This window comes from Ovis canadensis, chromosome 1, assembly GCF_042477335.2.
Source record: "Ovis canadensis isolate MfBH-ARS-UI-01 breed Bighorn chromosome 1, ARS-UI_OviCan_v2, whole genome shotgun sequence".
NCBI classification, from domain to species: domain Eukaryota; kingdom Metazoa; phylum Chordata; class Mammalia; order Artiodactyla; family Bovidae; genus Ovis; species Ovis canadensis.
In genome coordinates, this window is record NC_091245.1 from 9,222,211 (window position 1) to 9,235,215 (window position 13,005).

General features: G+C 46.3%; 1 protein-coding gene across 1 annotated transcript in view; it reads right to left on the reverse strand.

Moving 5' to 3' along the window:
* Positions 1-13,005, reverse strand: part of CSMD2 (CUB and Sushi multiple domains 2) — a 682,283-nt gene that overhangs the window by 135,717 nt on the left and 533,561 nt on the right. Inside the window, exon 29 of the mRNA XM_069545242.1 lies at positions 9,932-10,119. Within this exon, the coding sequence (XP_069401343.1) occupies positions 9,932-10,119 (188 nt within the window). The remainder of the gene's footprint in view (positions 1-9,931; positions 10,120-13,005) is intronic.

Below are 13,005 nucleotides of genomic sequence, written 5' to 3' on the forward strand. Positions count from 1 at the left end.
CCCTGCTAAGTTTAAACTCAGTGGGATCCAGAAAGTGGCCCCTTGCCTAACAGAGGGCCCCTCAGTGGCTTCCTCATATGCCCTGTGTTGCACCTCCTTGGCCCCACATCAAATCTGTCCTTCCCCAAAGCTTAGCGTCTCTGGCCAGGATGCAACTGCCTACTGGGTGACCCGTTTGTGAATTGCAGAGATACAGGGAAACATCACCAGGGCTTATACTTCATCTTTTCTTTTATAAATTCAGAGTGGGTCAAATATTATTTGAAGTTCAGAAAACTTAAGTAACTTGGAACCAAGTTCACACAGCTCATATGAGGCAGAAAAAGCTGTGGCACCCAAAATTCATTCCTCCCACCTGATCCTTTTAAGTAATGGAACCCAGGGTTTATCCAGAATATCAAGGCACCAGCTAAGATCCATGCCTTCCAGGCTCCCAGGCAGCTAGATCTGGTCAAGGAGTAGTAAACACACTCAGGTCAGATCACTGCCTCCCAAATCACTCAGAGTAAAAGCCCAATCCTTGCAAGTCTCCAAGGTCCTGCACATCCTGCCCCAATCATCCCTCTGTGACCCTGATTCCTATCGTCCCCTTGTTAACTTTGCTCCAATCACACTGGTCTCTAGGTGCATTCTCCCATCCTCCTGGCTCCCTTGTCACTTCTTGCACGACTTAGCTCAATATTGCCTTCTCAGTGACACTTCTCTGACCAACTCTTATTGTTTCTTTTTAATTTAAAAAAGTTTAAACAATTTTTGGCTGCGCCACATGACATAGAGGTTTGAACCCACATGCCTTGCAGTGGAAGCACAGAGTCTTAACCACTGCCAAGGAAGTCCCCTGGCCAGCTCTTCAAAATGTGATATTCCTCTCCCCAGCACTCCCCATCACCCTTCCCTGCTTTATTCTCTGCACTTCTCTGTTTTATTCTCAATACTATCTCATACACCATATAGTTACCTAATTTCTTTCTATCACCCTCCACTAGAATGTAGGTTCCAGGAAGGCAGTTTTCCAGTTTTGTTCACTGCTGTTGTCCAGTGCCTGGCATATGATAGGCACTCGATAAATATCTAAGTGGAGAAAACTCTTGAGAGTCCCTTGGACAGAAAGGAGATCAAATCAGTCAATCCTAAAGGAAATCAACCATGAATATTCATTGGAAGGACTGATGCTAAGCTGAAGCTCCAATACTTTGGCTACCTGATGTGAACAGCTGACTTTTTGGGAAAGACCCTGATGCTGGGAAAGACTGAGGGCAGGAGAAGGGGGTGACAGAGGGTGAGATGGTTGGATGGCATCACTGACTCAAGACACATGAGTTTGAGCAGCTCTGGGAGATAGTGAAGGACAGGGAAGCCTGGTGTGCTGCAGTCCATGGGGTTGCAAAGAGTTAGTTGGACACGACTTAGCAACTGAACAACAAAGTGGATACATGTGGGACTTCTGGAAAGACTGCTGAAGGGAAGGCGACTCAGCTAAGAGAATATTCATTGACCCTTCTTTCTTCCCTTCCTCCTTTGCACAGTTTGGAACTCAGATGTGGTGGATGGACCTCCAGTCGCCACCTTGGATCCTGAGATAACCTTGAGGAATGGAGCCACATAGCCATGATGCAGCAGAAAGACACAAGGAGCCTAGATGGAGACACTTCAACAGCTTTGGGTGAAAATCTTCAGATTTCTTTCACATAAGAAAAATCGACTTCTACCTCATATAAACAACTGTACTTCTGGGTAACTGCCACACCGGCATCCCCAGCTGGATATGACTGCTCAGAACATTACTCTATGTCAGAGAGTCCTTTCCTCCTTTCTGTGTGTGGCAAATTCCTACACTTTTCAACGCCATGCTCTCCTGAGCAAATGTCCTGAATGTTGCCTTCTTTCTGGCAGAATTTCATTTTTCTCTTCTTGATTATCTTGGTAGGTCGGGTAAGTGCATTTCTTTCCAGTGGGTTCTGAACTCCTAAAGGACAGGGATCCACCATCTATTCTTCTCATAACCCCGCAACTAGCACAGAACTTGGCACTAGGGCTGACTCTATTTGGCACATAATAGGAGCTTAATAAATGGATGCTGAGTTGGTTGGCTGAACACCTCCAGACTTAGAAAATCAACATCAATGAGCCAACTACAGACTCTCTTCTCTCACTGCTCACATGTCAGAGCAAGAAGAACTCATCATTCCAAGCATTGTCACATTAATAATAATGACAAGGCTAACAATAATGATGATAGCCTCTTACACAGGAATATCGTTTTGTAATTTTCAAAGCACTTTTCAATCTGTTATCTTGCTTGTACCTCACAATACCCTCTGCAATAGCGAGGGTCAGGTATGCTTCTGTTCCGGTTATAGATGAGGAATGTGGTGATCAAGAGGCTAAATGAGTTTTCCAAGCCATTCAACTATTAAGAGTTAATACCAAACTCAGGTCTTCGGGCTGCCAAACCAGAGCTCAGCTGTGAATGATAAAACTAAATGACTAAAGCATCATGACGATAATAACAAATAAGCCCCAAGCCCTCCAAAATGAGAAAATTAAAAGAACCAGATTCTTTTTGTCCTAATAGATAAGGCCTGTTTCCAAATGCAGTAACACAAAATATTGAAAATGACAACCCAAACAGTAAGGAACTGGTTTAAGAAAGTTGGATTAGAGCCATCCACTGAAATGTAAGCAACCTTTGGAAAGAATAGCAATCACTTCTTGGCCTTTTGGCTAAGGTCAAGTAGAAAAAAATAGCAAAAGTCTTTGAATACTGATATGGAAAGGCGCCCAAGATCTATTGTTGGGCAAAACCCAAAACAAAGCTCAAAAAAGAAAAGCCAAGCCATATTACAGATTATGTACAGTGTGACCCCCTATTCATATAGACAGGGATCTGTAAGCTGCAGTCCACTGACTCGCTACTGCCTGTTTTTGTAAATAAAGTTTTATTGGAACACAGCCACGCCCATTTGTTTACATAGTGTCTATGACTGTTTTAGCATTATAACAGCAGAACGGATAGTAGCAGAGGCCACCTGGCCTGGTAAACCTAAAATATTTACTCTCTGGTCCTTTACAGAAAAGTTTGCTGACCTCTGGTATAGAATTTATATTTCTTTATATATATATAATATCTGGAATGAGATAACAAGCCATTTATACTGGTACTTTAGGGAATGGTAGTATTGGGAGATGTTAAGTTTTTAGACGATATCTTAAATGCTTCTGTGTTAGTTGAATTTTTCTAATAAACGTGTTACTTTTCTTATATATTTATTTTTGTAGAGCATCTTACTTTTATTGTTTTAATTCATTATCCTTTCCACCATAAAACTATACCTCAATGTGTCCTCTATTAGTCATAAAATGGCATTAAGGGCACATAATCCAGACAGAATCTCTGGAAAACATAATTACCCTAATTTTAATGATTATTCCAAATAAGATTCTAAAAGAGAGCATACATTATTTTATTTTCCAGAAATATGACATTGCTGGATCAAAAAGTTAGAAGGATAACATATTGTACACGTGAGGCCTCTCCTTTCTGACTTGGAAAAGGTATAGAAATATTCAACGTATTAAAGACATCAATATTAGTTAATGATGATATGATAGATTATCACTGAGCTCTGATTTCAAAGTCAGTAATTTCTGTCTTCTCCTTTAAATAGTCTTTTTTTTTTTTTAGTTTTTTATTTTTTAAATTTTAAAATCTTTAATTCTTACTGCGTTCCCAAACAGTCTATTTGTCTTGCTATCCAGTGTTATAATAGTTATAAGGAATACTGTATTCATTATTTGAAAAATGTTTACACTTAGAAAAATCTGAAGAAAAACATGTGTTAAGTTGAAAGTAAGCGTAAATGAAGAGATCTTGAATTTAGAAAGACCAGGGCAGAGCTGAGTGGAGGGAGCAGATGCGGAAATCTGGTAGGAAAACCTAGGCTTACAGCGTTACTTTTAAGGGCTTGAAAGAGAAAATAGGTACTTTTTAGTACATTTTGGAAAAGCTGACTCATCCTGGCATTTCCTGAGTTGTTTCAGATTCTCTGACCCTTGCTTTGAGCTCTTCTTCCCTCTGTCTGGAACCCTTCTCCACTCCTGCTCTTACGCAGCGGGCTTCTTCTCAACCTTTAGGCCTCTTTTCGAGTTTCGTCTGCTTGGTGAGGCCGTCACCATTCTCCCCGTTTCTCTTTCTTACGGTAGTTTGTTCTTCCGTCACTTCTTATGCTTCTCGCTTCTTGTTCGCCTCCTCATTTATTGTCTGTTTCCTCACCTTCATGTTCCCCTCAGGTTGGGACTGTGACCCTTTTGCTCACCGCTGTGTCCTCTGCATACAGCGCAGGGCATGTCATGAAGCAGGAGTTTAATAAACATTTGTTGAGTGAAGGAATGTTTTCTAGACACGTGCATGGGTGTCCTAGCCTGTCCCGGCCCAAGAGGAAACCACCACACGTGCTGGAAGATGAGAATAAAGGTCCCTCCCAACCACCTTACTGGTTTTTCTGGTCTGGAAAGATACGAAACCTCCCTGGGACTTGTTTTTCAAAACTGTGTTCAAAAGGCAGGATTCTCATTCCATCTGCACCCTTCAAGCAGACGGTAAAACTACCCAGGAGGCTGCCTTCAGATGAGAAGTGCGCCAGAGCATGGGATAATAGAGACCCACAGCTGACACGACTGCATTCACAATCATCTCTTAGAAGGGCTGCCCAGAGATGACTAAGACAGCACAGCCACCTTCCGGGAGCAACTGAACAGAGACACCTACAATCCCAGCCCACCCACCCATCTTCGCCTTATATAGGTGGACCTCCAACATTCCACTGTAGTAGAAATGCCTGCGAGCTCAGGATGTGAACTCCACGGGGCCTGGACTTTGTTTTGTTCCTTGCTCTGTTCTCAGCCTCTGTAGCAGTGTCTAGCACATAGGTGGTGCTCAAAAAATACTCAGTGAGAAAATGAATCAAAATGCCTGATGGTCCCTTGCTCTTTATGCAAAAGCTTAATCCTATGACACCACTCAGGGGACCTCTGACTTAAACTTGTCAATCTGATGGTTCCTTTGGGATACAAACTGGGAAGTGATTCAAAGCCAAGAGGGAGCAGCCCTGCTGTCCTAGGAGAATGGAAAAGCAAAGAAAACTAACCTACAAAGAAAAGTGAAGTAGCAAATACTCAGAAAGGAGCAGGGAGCAGGCCGAGTGGTTCTGCAGATGGAGGAGGATCATCCTCGCATTCAACCTCCGATTCTCCCACCTTGACTGTAATCCCCTTGGGACATCACGCTTCCTGCCCTTGGGGCTCTTATATTTTAAAAATGTATTCCATTTTTGATGCTAAGTGAGAGTGAGTTTTTATTATCTATATTGTTAAAATACAGAATGCTCTTTAGCTTTAATCAGTTTGGCTGTTAGTTTTCTTTTTATAATAAAGTCTTTCTGTCTCAAGCTGGTTTAAGTGTTTTTATTTTTCACCTTTTTATAATAAATTACTCCTTTTTCTTTTTAATAGTTTCTTCATAGGAACTAAATCATCCCTCACTAAGATTGGACCAAATTGTTTTTGCTTTTCCCTTAGGAATTTGGCAGAAAATAAGGAAAGACTCCTGGTCTGTTCACCCTGGATCAAAGAGGGGTTGACTTGGGTCAGAGAGTGGTTTTCACTGCCCTAAGCCCAGCTGAGTCTGGCAACCTCTCTTGAGGTGGATGCTCACACCTCCCAAAGCAGAACCATTGAAACCACAGCTCCATGGAGACCCAGATCCTTAGCATTAGTGGAGCCCTGGATCTCTCTAAAAGATAGGATTCTGCCTTTGGACAGAGATGGCTTCTAGATAGATGCAGCCAACAATTCTTTTCCTAGGAATCCACACCTGCCTCAACGTGCAAGTCCTCTGTGGGCTACCAACTCAACCTAGGGTGTTCTACGGATTCTCAGAGTGTAGAGTATCTAAATTCTTTGCCAAGGACTGGAGAAGTATACAGGACACATGCATGCCACAAATCACAAATATTCATATATTTTAAATATATGTCCCATTCTACCAGGCTAGTTCAATGAACAAAGGTTCTGTCTTCCAGACAAAGGCAGACCAAATGAAATATCTATCACACAGGAGGAGAAAGGCAATGGGATGGAAGAGCAAAGATCAAAGTGTGTGCCAACTACTATTGAGCCCACTGCCAGGGGCTGTGCCGATTGACCAGTCCTTACAACAACCTCTTCATAGAGTACCACTGTCCCTCTCTGACAGACAAGGAAGTGATTCTCAGAGAAGTTAAGCAACTTGTTTAAGGCCGTATAGGTGATAAGTGATGGCAATCTCCCTTATATAGATATTGAACGTGAGGGGATATCATCAAGTTCTTGGGATCCGGTAGCAGAGTAGACCCATTCCAGGAACCCAGGGATATGGAGAAGGAGACCATGGGATCTCCCTGGGTTCCACCAAATGGGCTACCTGTGCAGAGGGCTGGGACATAGTAGAGAGGTGTCCAAATTTGAAGGACTGATGCTGAAGCTGAAACTACAGTACTTTGGCCACCTCATGTGAAGAGTTGACTCATTGGAAAAGACTCTGATGCTGGGAGGGGTTGGGGGCAGAAGGAGAAGGGGACGACAGAGGATGAGTTGGCTGGATGACATCACCGACTCGATGGAAGTGAGTCTGAGTGAACTCTGGGAGTTGGTGATGGACAGGGAGGCCTGGTGTGCTGTGACTCATGGGGTTGCAAAGAGTCGGACACGACTGAGCGACTGAACTGAACTGAACTGAACTGAATCTGAGAAGGAAGGAAGGAAGATCCAGGTCTCACCAGGTACCTCCCACCCCAAGTAGACACATTCGCTTGGCACTTGTACCATGGATCCTCATAAGGTGGTAGACGGTACATGGGGGGCTGTGTCTCCCCCCTTGCCCTTCCCCAGTAACTGGCCCCCTTTGGCTGCTTGGCAGGCTCGGGTGGCAGCTTGGAAGGCCCTATTCCCTGGAGCTTTGTTTTGTATCTGACGACCCTTCCAGATATGGTCTTAGGCCAACAGCTGAACAGGGCTTCTTTGGGAATGAGGACCTAGAAGTGTGGCTCTAGCACACAGATTTGTAGAGAAGACCTGGGGGAGAGGAGACCACAGCCAGGTTGTCATGACAAGGGGACCAGGGAGGAAGCTGAGGGAGTTTCTACCCTGTAGCCACTGAGCCCAGGGATGATGAAATGCAGTCATCTTATAAGAAGGTTGAAAATGGTGACATTTGGGGTAAAATTTTAGAATTGCTGCCACGTAGAAGACTCAGGTGGGACAAGCTAGACGCTGCTCTGATTGTTGCGAAGGCCTGGCTGGGGTGGCTCCAAGCGCCACATTTGTGTGACGTCTAGCTGTGCTCAGCCACTTGACAGGGAGCTTAACAGAAGGGGCAGCTGTGCAAGGTTTATGCAGCTGAGGATCAGGGAGCAGGAAGATCGAGGGTACTGATGAAAGTGTAACTAAAGGGATGAATAATAAAGGGTGGAGATGATGACACGGCAGGGAGGACAGTGGTGGGCGGAGCAACGGGGGTCCAGGCTGAACCTAAGACACGCCTCCGGCTAGCGCTCCACAACCTGTGACTGCGTTCGTTCTGACATCAGCATGTGGTGACTGAGGGCAGGAGGTTTACCGAATGGTGGTTATCGAGAGGAAGACAGGATGGCAGAGAATCCAGGCCAGTCCCACGAGGAAGGACGACCACAGGCAAAACTTTCTCTAACCTGTGCCCCAAGCACCTTCGAGAATTGTATCTGTCACACAGCAGGCGACTGAGACTTCCAAGGATTTCGGTGAGTCAGTGGATGCAGACTGCTCAGGACACTGCTGGCTGTTGGCAGACGACTAAGTTACCCACTATTATGATTAGGATTATTTGTGAGCTCGTGTGAACTATTCCCAGGAGTTGCCACACATATTTAATGAAGGGACACTTTAAAAGGTTGCTGAGGTCCCACATTAAACAAGTGGGGGACGTGAGCCAGGAACTTTTTAAATTTTAACTGGTACTGTGACCCCATTTGTACACACAGGCTGATGAGTCTGGTGGAACTTGGGTTACAGTAGCAATAACAAAATCCATCATCTCTAGAGTATCTACCGAGTACTTAGTCCATCCTGGGCACTATCTTCCTACATTTCATTTATATGTATAAAATATCTTTTAATTTAACCTTCTGCAACATATCTATTATGATTACCACTTTATAGCTGGAGGAATGGGTTCCGAGAGATAATATCTAACCAAGTTCACAAATTAAGCAAAAGATGGAGCTAGGATCTGGATAATGGGGCCTGGGATCATTAGAGAAAAAGAAAAGGTCAAAAAGAGAATAATGGAGTAGAAGAAAGTGAAGTACCCGAGAACCTGGAATGTGTCTCCTGCTGCTGCTACGACTGGAATATTACAGAATTTTTTCAAGGTGCCAGGCCCCAGACCTGGGCTTTCATGCATGGATTCGTCAAGGACGGTTCTGTGGGGTAGGAATCATCATTTGTAGATGCAGAAATAGTTTTGGAGAGGTTAAATAACTTGCTCCAGGCCATACACACTATTGACCCGGGGATTTTTGCAGAAACAAACACCTGTGGCTGGTGATTTGCTATGTAAATGCCGGGAAGGATTGAGGGCAGGAGGAGAATGGGGTGACAAAGGATGAGATGGCTGGATGGCATCATCAACTCAGCGGACTTGAGTTTGAGCAAACTCTGGGAGACAGTGAAAGGCAGGGAAGACTGGCAGGCTGCAGTTCATGGGGTTGCAAAGGGTCAGAAATGACTGAGCAACAGAAGGACAACAACAACAAGAGGTGAACATGGAAACAATCCAGTCAGTGACACTTGGGTAACAAAAGACATTCATGCATCTCCAGTCAATGAGTCCTTAAGGAGTAAACACGAGCCCTGTATCTGGTTGATCTGACGTCAATGCTCTTGCCCGAGCAGGGACCGAGGCCTGTGTCCATGAGCAGATTTTTATGCGAACACAGCCATTGCCCATTCCTTTCTGTTCCATCTTTGGCTGCTTTTGTGCTATAGTGGCATCAGTAGCACGGAGGAACTGTGATATAGACTGCATGGCTCACAAACTTGAACTATTTACTGTCTGGCCATTCAAGAAAAAAAAATCTGCTGACCTTGGCTCGACCCCCATACCCTTCAGCTTGCTTTCATTAATCCAAAAGCGGAATGAGAACAAAAGGATGGGATAGCTGGAGGGATAAGAAAATGTGATCAAAAGGTGTCATTCTGTAGTGACCTACAAGGGAGGAGAGTCTGATAGGGAATGGACCCACATATATGGGTGGCTGAATCACTTTGCTGTGCACCTGATATTAACACAACACTGTAAATCAACTGTACTCCAATATAAAATAAAAATTAGATGAAAAAAGTGTCAGAAAATGTCCGGTTTATGACAGGGTGCCAGAGGATGGCCAGAGAGCGGCCCTGGGACAGAGATCCAGGCACTGTGACCCCAGGACTCGGGTGGGCCCTGCGTTTATCCAGGAGGGTGGGAGGCTTTGGGGTAGAGAGGGAGACTGAGCCTCACATCAGAACCCTCAGCAAACACAGGGGCGTGGCCTTGAAGATGCCAGCTGACCGCTTGGGCTGAAGTTATGAGACCGAAGATCTAGACTCGACCCTCGTAGAAAAGAGAGTAAGTGGGAGTCGTGATGTCAAAAGCAGGTGCAGGAGGAAAGCGAGGCCCCTTTCCTCCTGGGCCTGGGGCAGCTGGGTGTGAGGGCCCCCCCGCCCCCAGGGCCACAGAAAGGCAGGGGCTCTGCAGGTGACAGCAGGCTCCCCGTGACCCCGTCCAACCTTCTCCTCGCCACACTACGCCTCCCCCATCCCTGGCCAGGTGTGGTTGGCCCTGCCCACGTCGTCTCTGCCTCCCCCGGCCCCTTACCGGTGTAGTCGATGACAAAGCCGGTGTTGCTCACTGAAGCATCGCTGCGGAAGGCAAGGAAGAGACTGTTGCTGCTGCTCTCGATGCGGCCGGGAAGCTGGGAGCCGTAGAAGCTTCCTATGAGGGGGCTGAGAGAGTCCCGTCCATCGTAGATATGGAGGAAGTCATAGCCAGGCTCCAAGTTAAAGCTGGGGAACAAACACATCCCGACCCCACCCCGCTGAGGTCACATAAAGGCTGGTACCCAGCCTCGGGCTCAACCACAGGACGGGCCCCCACACACAGCAGGTCCTCCAGCCCCCTGGTGCCCAGTCCCTGAGACCTCCTGGCGGGGATGGAAGGATGAACCCTGCCCCACCCCCACCCCCCCGCCCCGACCTCCCAATGAGAGAGAAGATGGACAAGGCAGGCTTGGACAGAGCCGCCAGATTCTAGCATCAGGGTTCAGAAAGCTGGAGCCAAAAGCCTAACACCCTCTTTTTTTAAAAAGGTGTTTTAAAAAATTGAACTATATTTGACATGGCATATAAATTTGAGGGGTACAACATGCTGATTGACTACATTTATATATTGTTATATGATTTCCTTTGTAGCGATAATTAGCACCTCTGTCATATCATATAATTATCGCTTCTCTTTAGTGGTTGGAATAATTAAGATCTAGCCTATTAGCAAGTTTGATGATTATAACACAACGTTGCTGTCTATATTCACTACACTGTGCACAGAAGGGAAAATCAGTTATCAGCTCTACACATCGAGGGGTCAGAACCCACAGAGCAGGCCCAGAAGCCAGGCCTCTTATATGCCTCTATTATTCTTTACACTGTCCTAAGCTGCACCTACTTTTCTGAGGGGTGAGAGGCACCCAGGGAGCCATTCACTGGCAGGAAGGGGCTCGCTCTCATGAAGGACCCTCGCTTCATTCATTCCCCCCATCCCCCAGCCAGTTTTCAGCTCACCCCATTCCTGGCTCCCCCAGGTGTGTCTCTTTCTAAGCAATCCTGACCCTGGTCTAGAAAAAAACAACAACCCATTTTACAAACCTTCTTAGCTTAGCAAATTGAAACTTAGAGTTCTTGAGTGTCATTTATCCTACTGAAATGGCTTGAGTGAAAATGAGGGGAAATACCAAGGACCGGCAAGAATGTGGAGCCGCTGGAATGCTCACCTCCTGCCGACGGGGGTGTGAATTGGTTCAACCGCTTGGGGAGACCGTCTTGCGGTATCTGCTAGACCAGAACCTGTGCCCGCCCTACAGTGCAGCACCTCCACTCTTAGGCGTACACCCAGCAAAGGCGACTGGTGCCAACCAAGATGCCAAGATGGAAACCACAGAAGTAAATGGGTTTGTGGAGAACAGCGGTCTGATGCCAACGTGTTCACAGCCCAGGGTTGGGATATTTAGATCCTCCACTTGGCTGGACTGAGAACCAAATGGTGCTTCTACCCTTTAAGGCATGGCAGAGACAGGAGGCCATTTACTATCTAGGACATAGGTGGGGAAGAGTGGGCAGAGAGACCGGGGGTCTGGGAGGGCTAGACGTGGAGTCACACACGCACTGGTCTCCCTCCTGCACAGCGCCCTCTCACACGGCTGTCAGTTGTAGGGTCACCCCCATGGCTGGGTGGGATGGCCTTCTCACCCCCATAGTTCAGTTGCTCCACCTGCTCTTTCAAAGGTCTCTGAGGAAGGGTTTGGGAGTGAGTCAGTTTGGATTCATTTCCAAAAGCCCTCCATCTGCCCCCGTGTCTCTGCAACCATGGGGTTTTATCTGAGCACCCCCAGTATGCCGGCCCCTGTGCAAGATGCCCAGGATGCAGGCATGTCAGACACCATCCCTTCTTCAAGATGGTTCTGGATTTGAAGGCAGTGACGGACGTGAAGACAACAAAGTCTAAAGTCTGTGCAGGCTAGTGGGAACACAGCGCCAAGCTCATCAGGGAGGATGTGAGGGAAGTTTGTGTTGGGGCATTAGAAGATCCTCAGTGACTGCACAAGGAGGAGAAAGGAAGTCACAGTGAGGGGATGAGCAGAAGCAAAGTCACGAAGTATGAAATAGTCTTGGCAACTGTGAGCAGCTCAGTCTGGCTGGAGCTCAGGGTTAGGACCGGGTTGAGGAACTGAGGGGAAAGGCAGGCCGGGGCCAGATGGTTTGGAATGAAACTCAAAAGACAGGACCAAAAATAAAAACCCCAAACAAACAACCCCTCCCCACCCCCAAATTAAAACCCCAAACAATGTCTCCCTCTTACAGAGAAGAGGAAGACTTTGAAGTATTAAAAAACAAGGGATATATTTGTTTCTTTCTTTGTTTTTAAATCGAGGTATACTTTATACATGCTGAAATTATCAGCTCTTAAGGATACCACTCCTTCAGTTTTGACACGTGTCTATCAAGACCCAAGGTTTTCACCATCCCCCAAAGTTCCCGGGCAGCGGGGGCGGGGGGTGCCTTCTCAATCAATCTTCCCCACCCCCAGAAGATACCACTGAACTGACTTTTTATCACTGTAGATTGGTTTTGCTGATTCTAAGACTTCATTTAAGTGGAATCATACATGATGTGCTCATGCGCGTCTGTCTTCTGTCGCTCAGTGCGATATTTCTGAGACTCATCCACGTCGCTGCACGGGTCGGTAGCTCATTTCCTTTTACTGCTGAGTAGTATATCATTGTGTGTTAAAATGGTAAACGAGGTGCATATTTCAGCGTTTTCTAGTGACAGCATCACTCCGACACCGAGCTAAAGATGAGATTGGCACAGAAGGCAAGCTGGGGCAGAGGAACCAGTTAGGAGCCTGTGGCAGTAATCTAGACAGGAAGCAGTAAGGGCATCAACCAAGACAGTAGCTGGGAGGATAGAGAAGAGGGGAAAGCTAAGGTTAACACAGCTGAGGCTCTATGCCTTGGCCACTAACAGAAGAAGCAGTGAAAATGGACAGTGTGGTCGCCCCCAATTTTCAGAATAGAGATCAGCCAGGGGGAGAAGCAAGGGGCTTAGTTCTGTATGTGTTGTGATCACGAAGCCTGCAGGTATCAGACAGAGACCGTTCAATAGTTGGCTATGGAG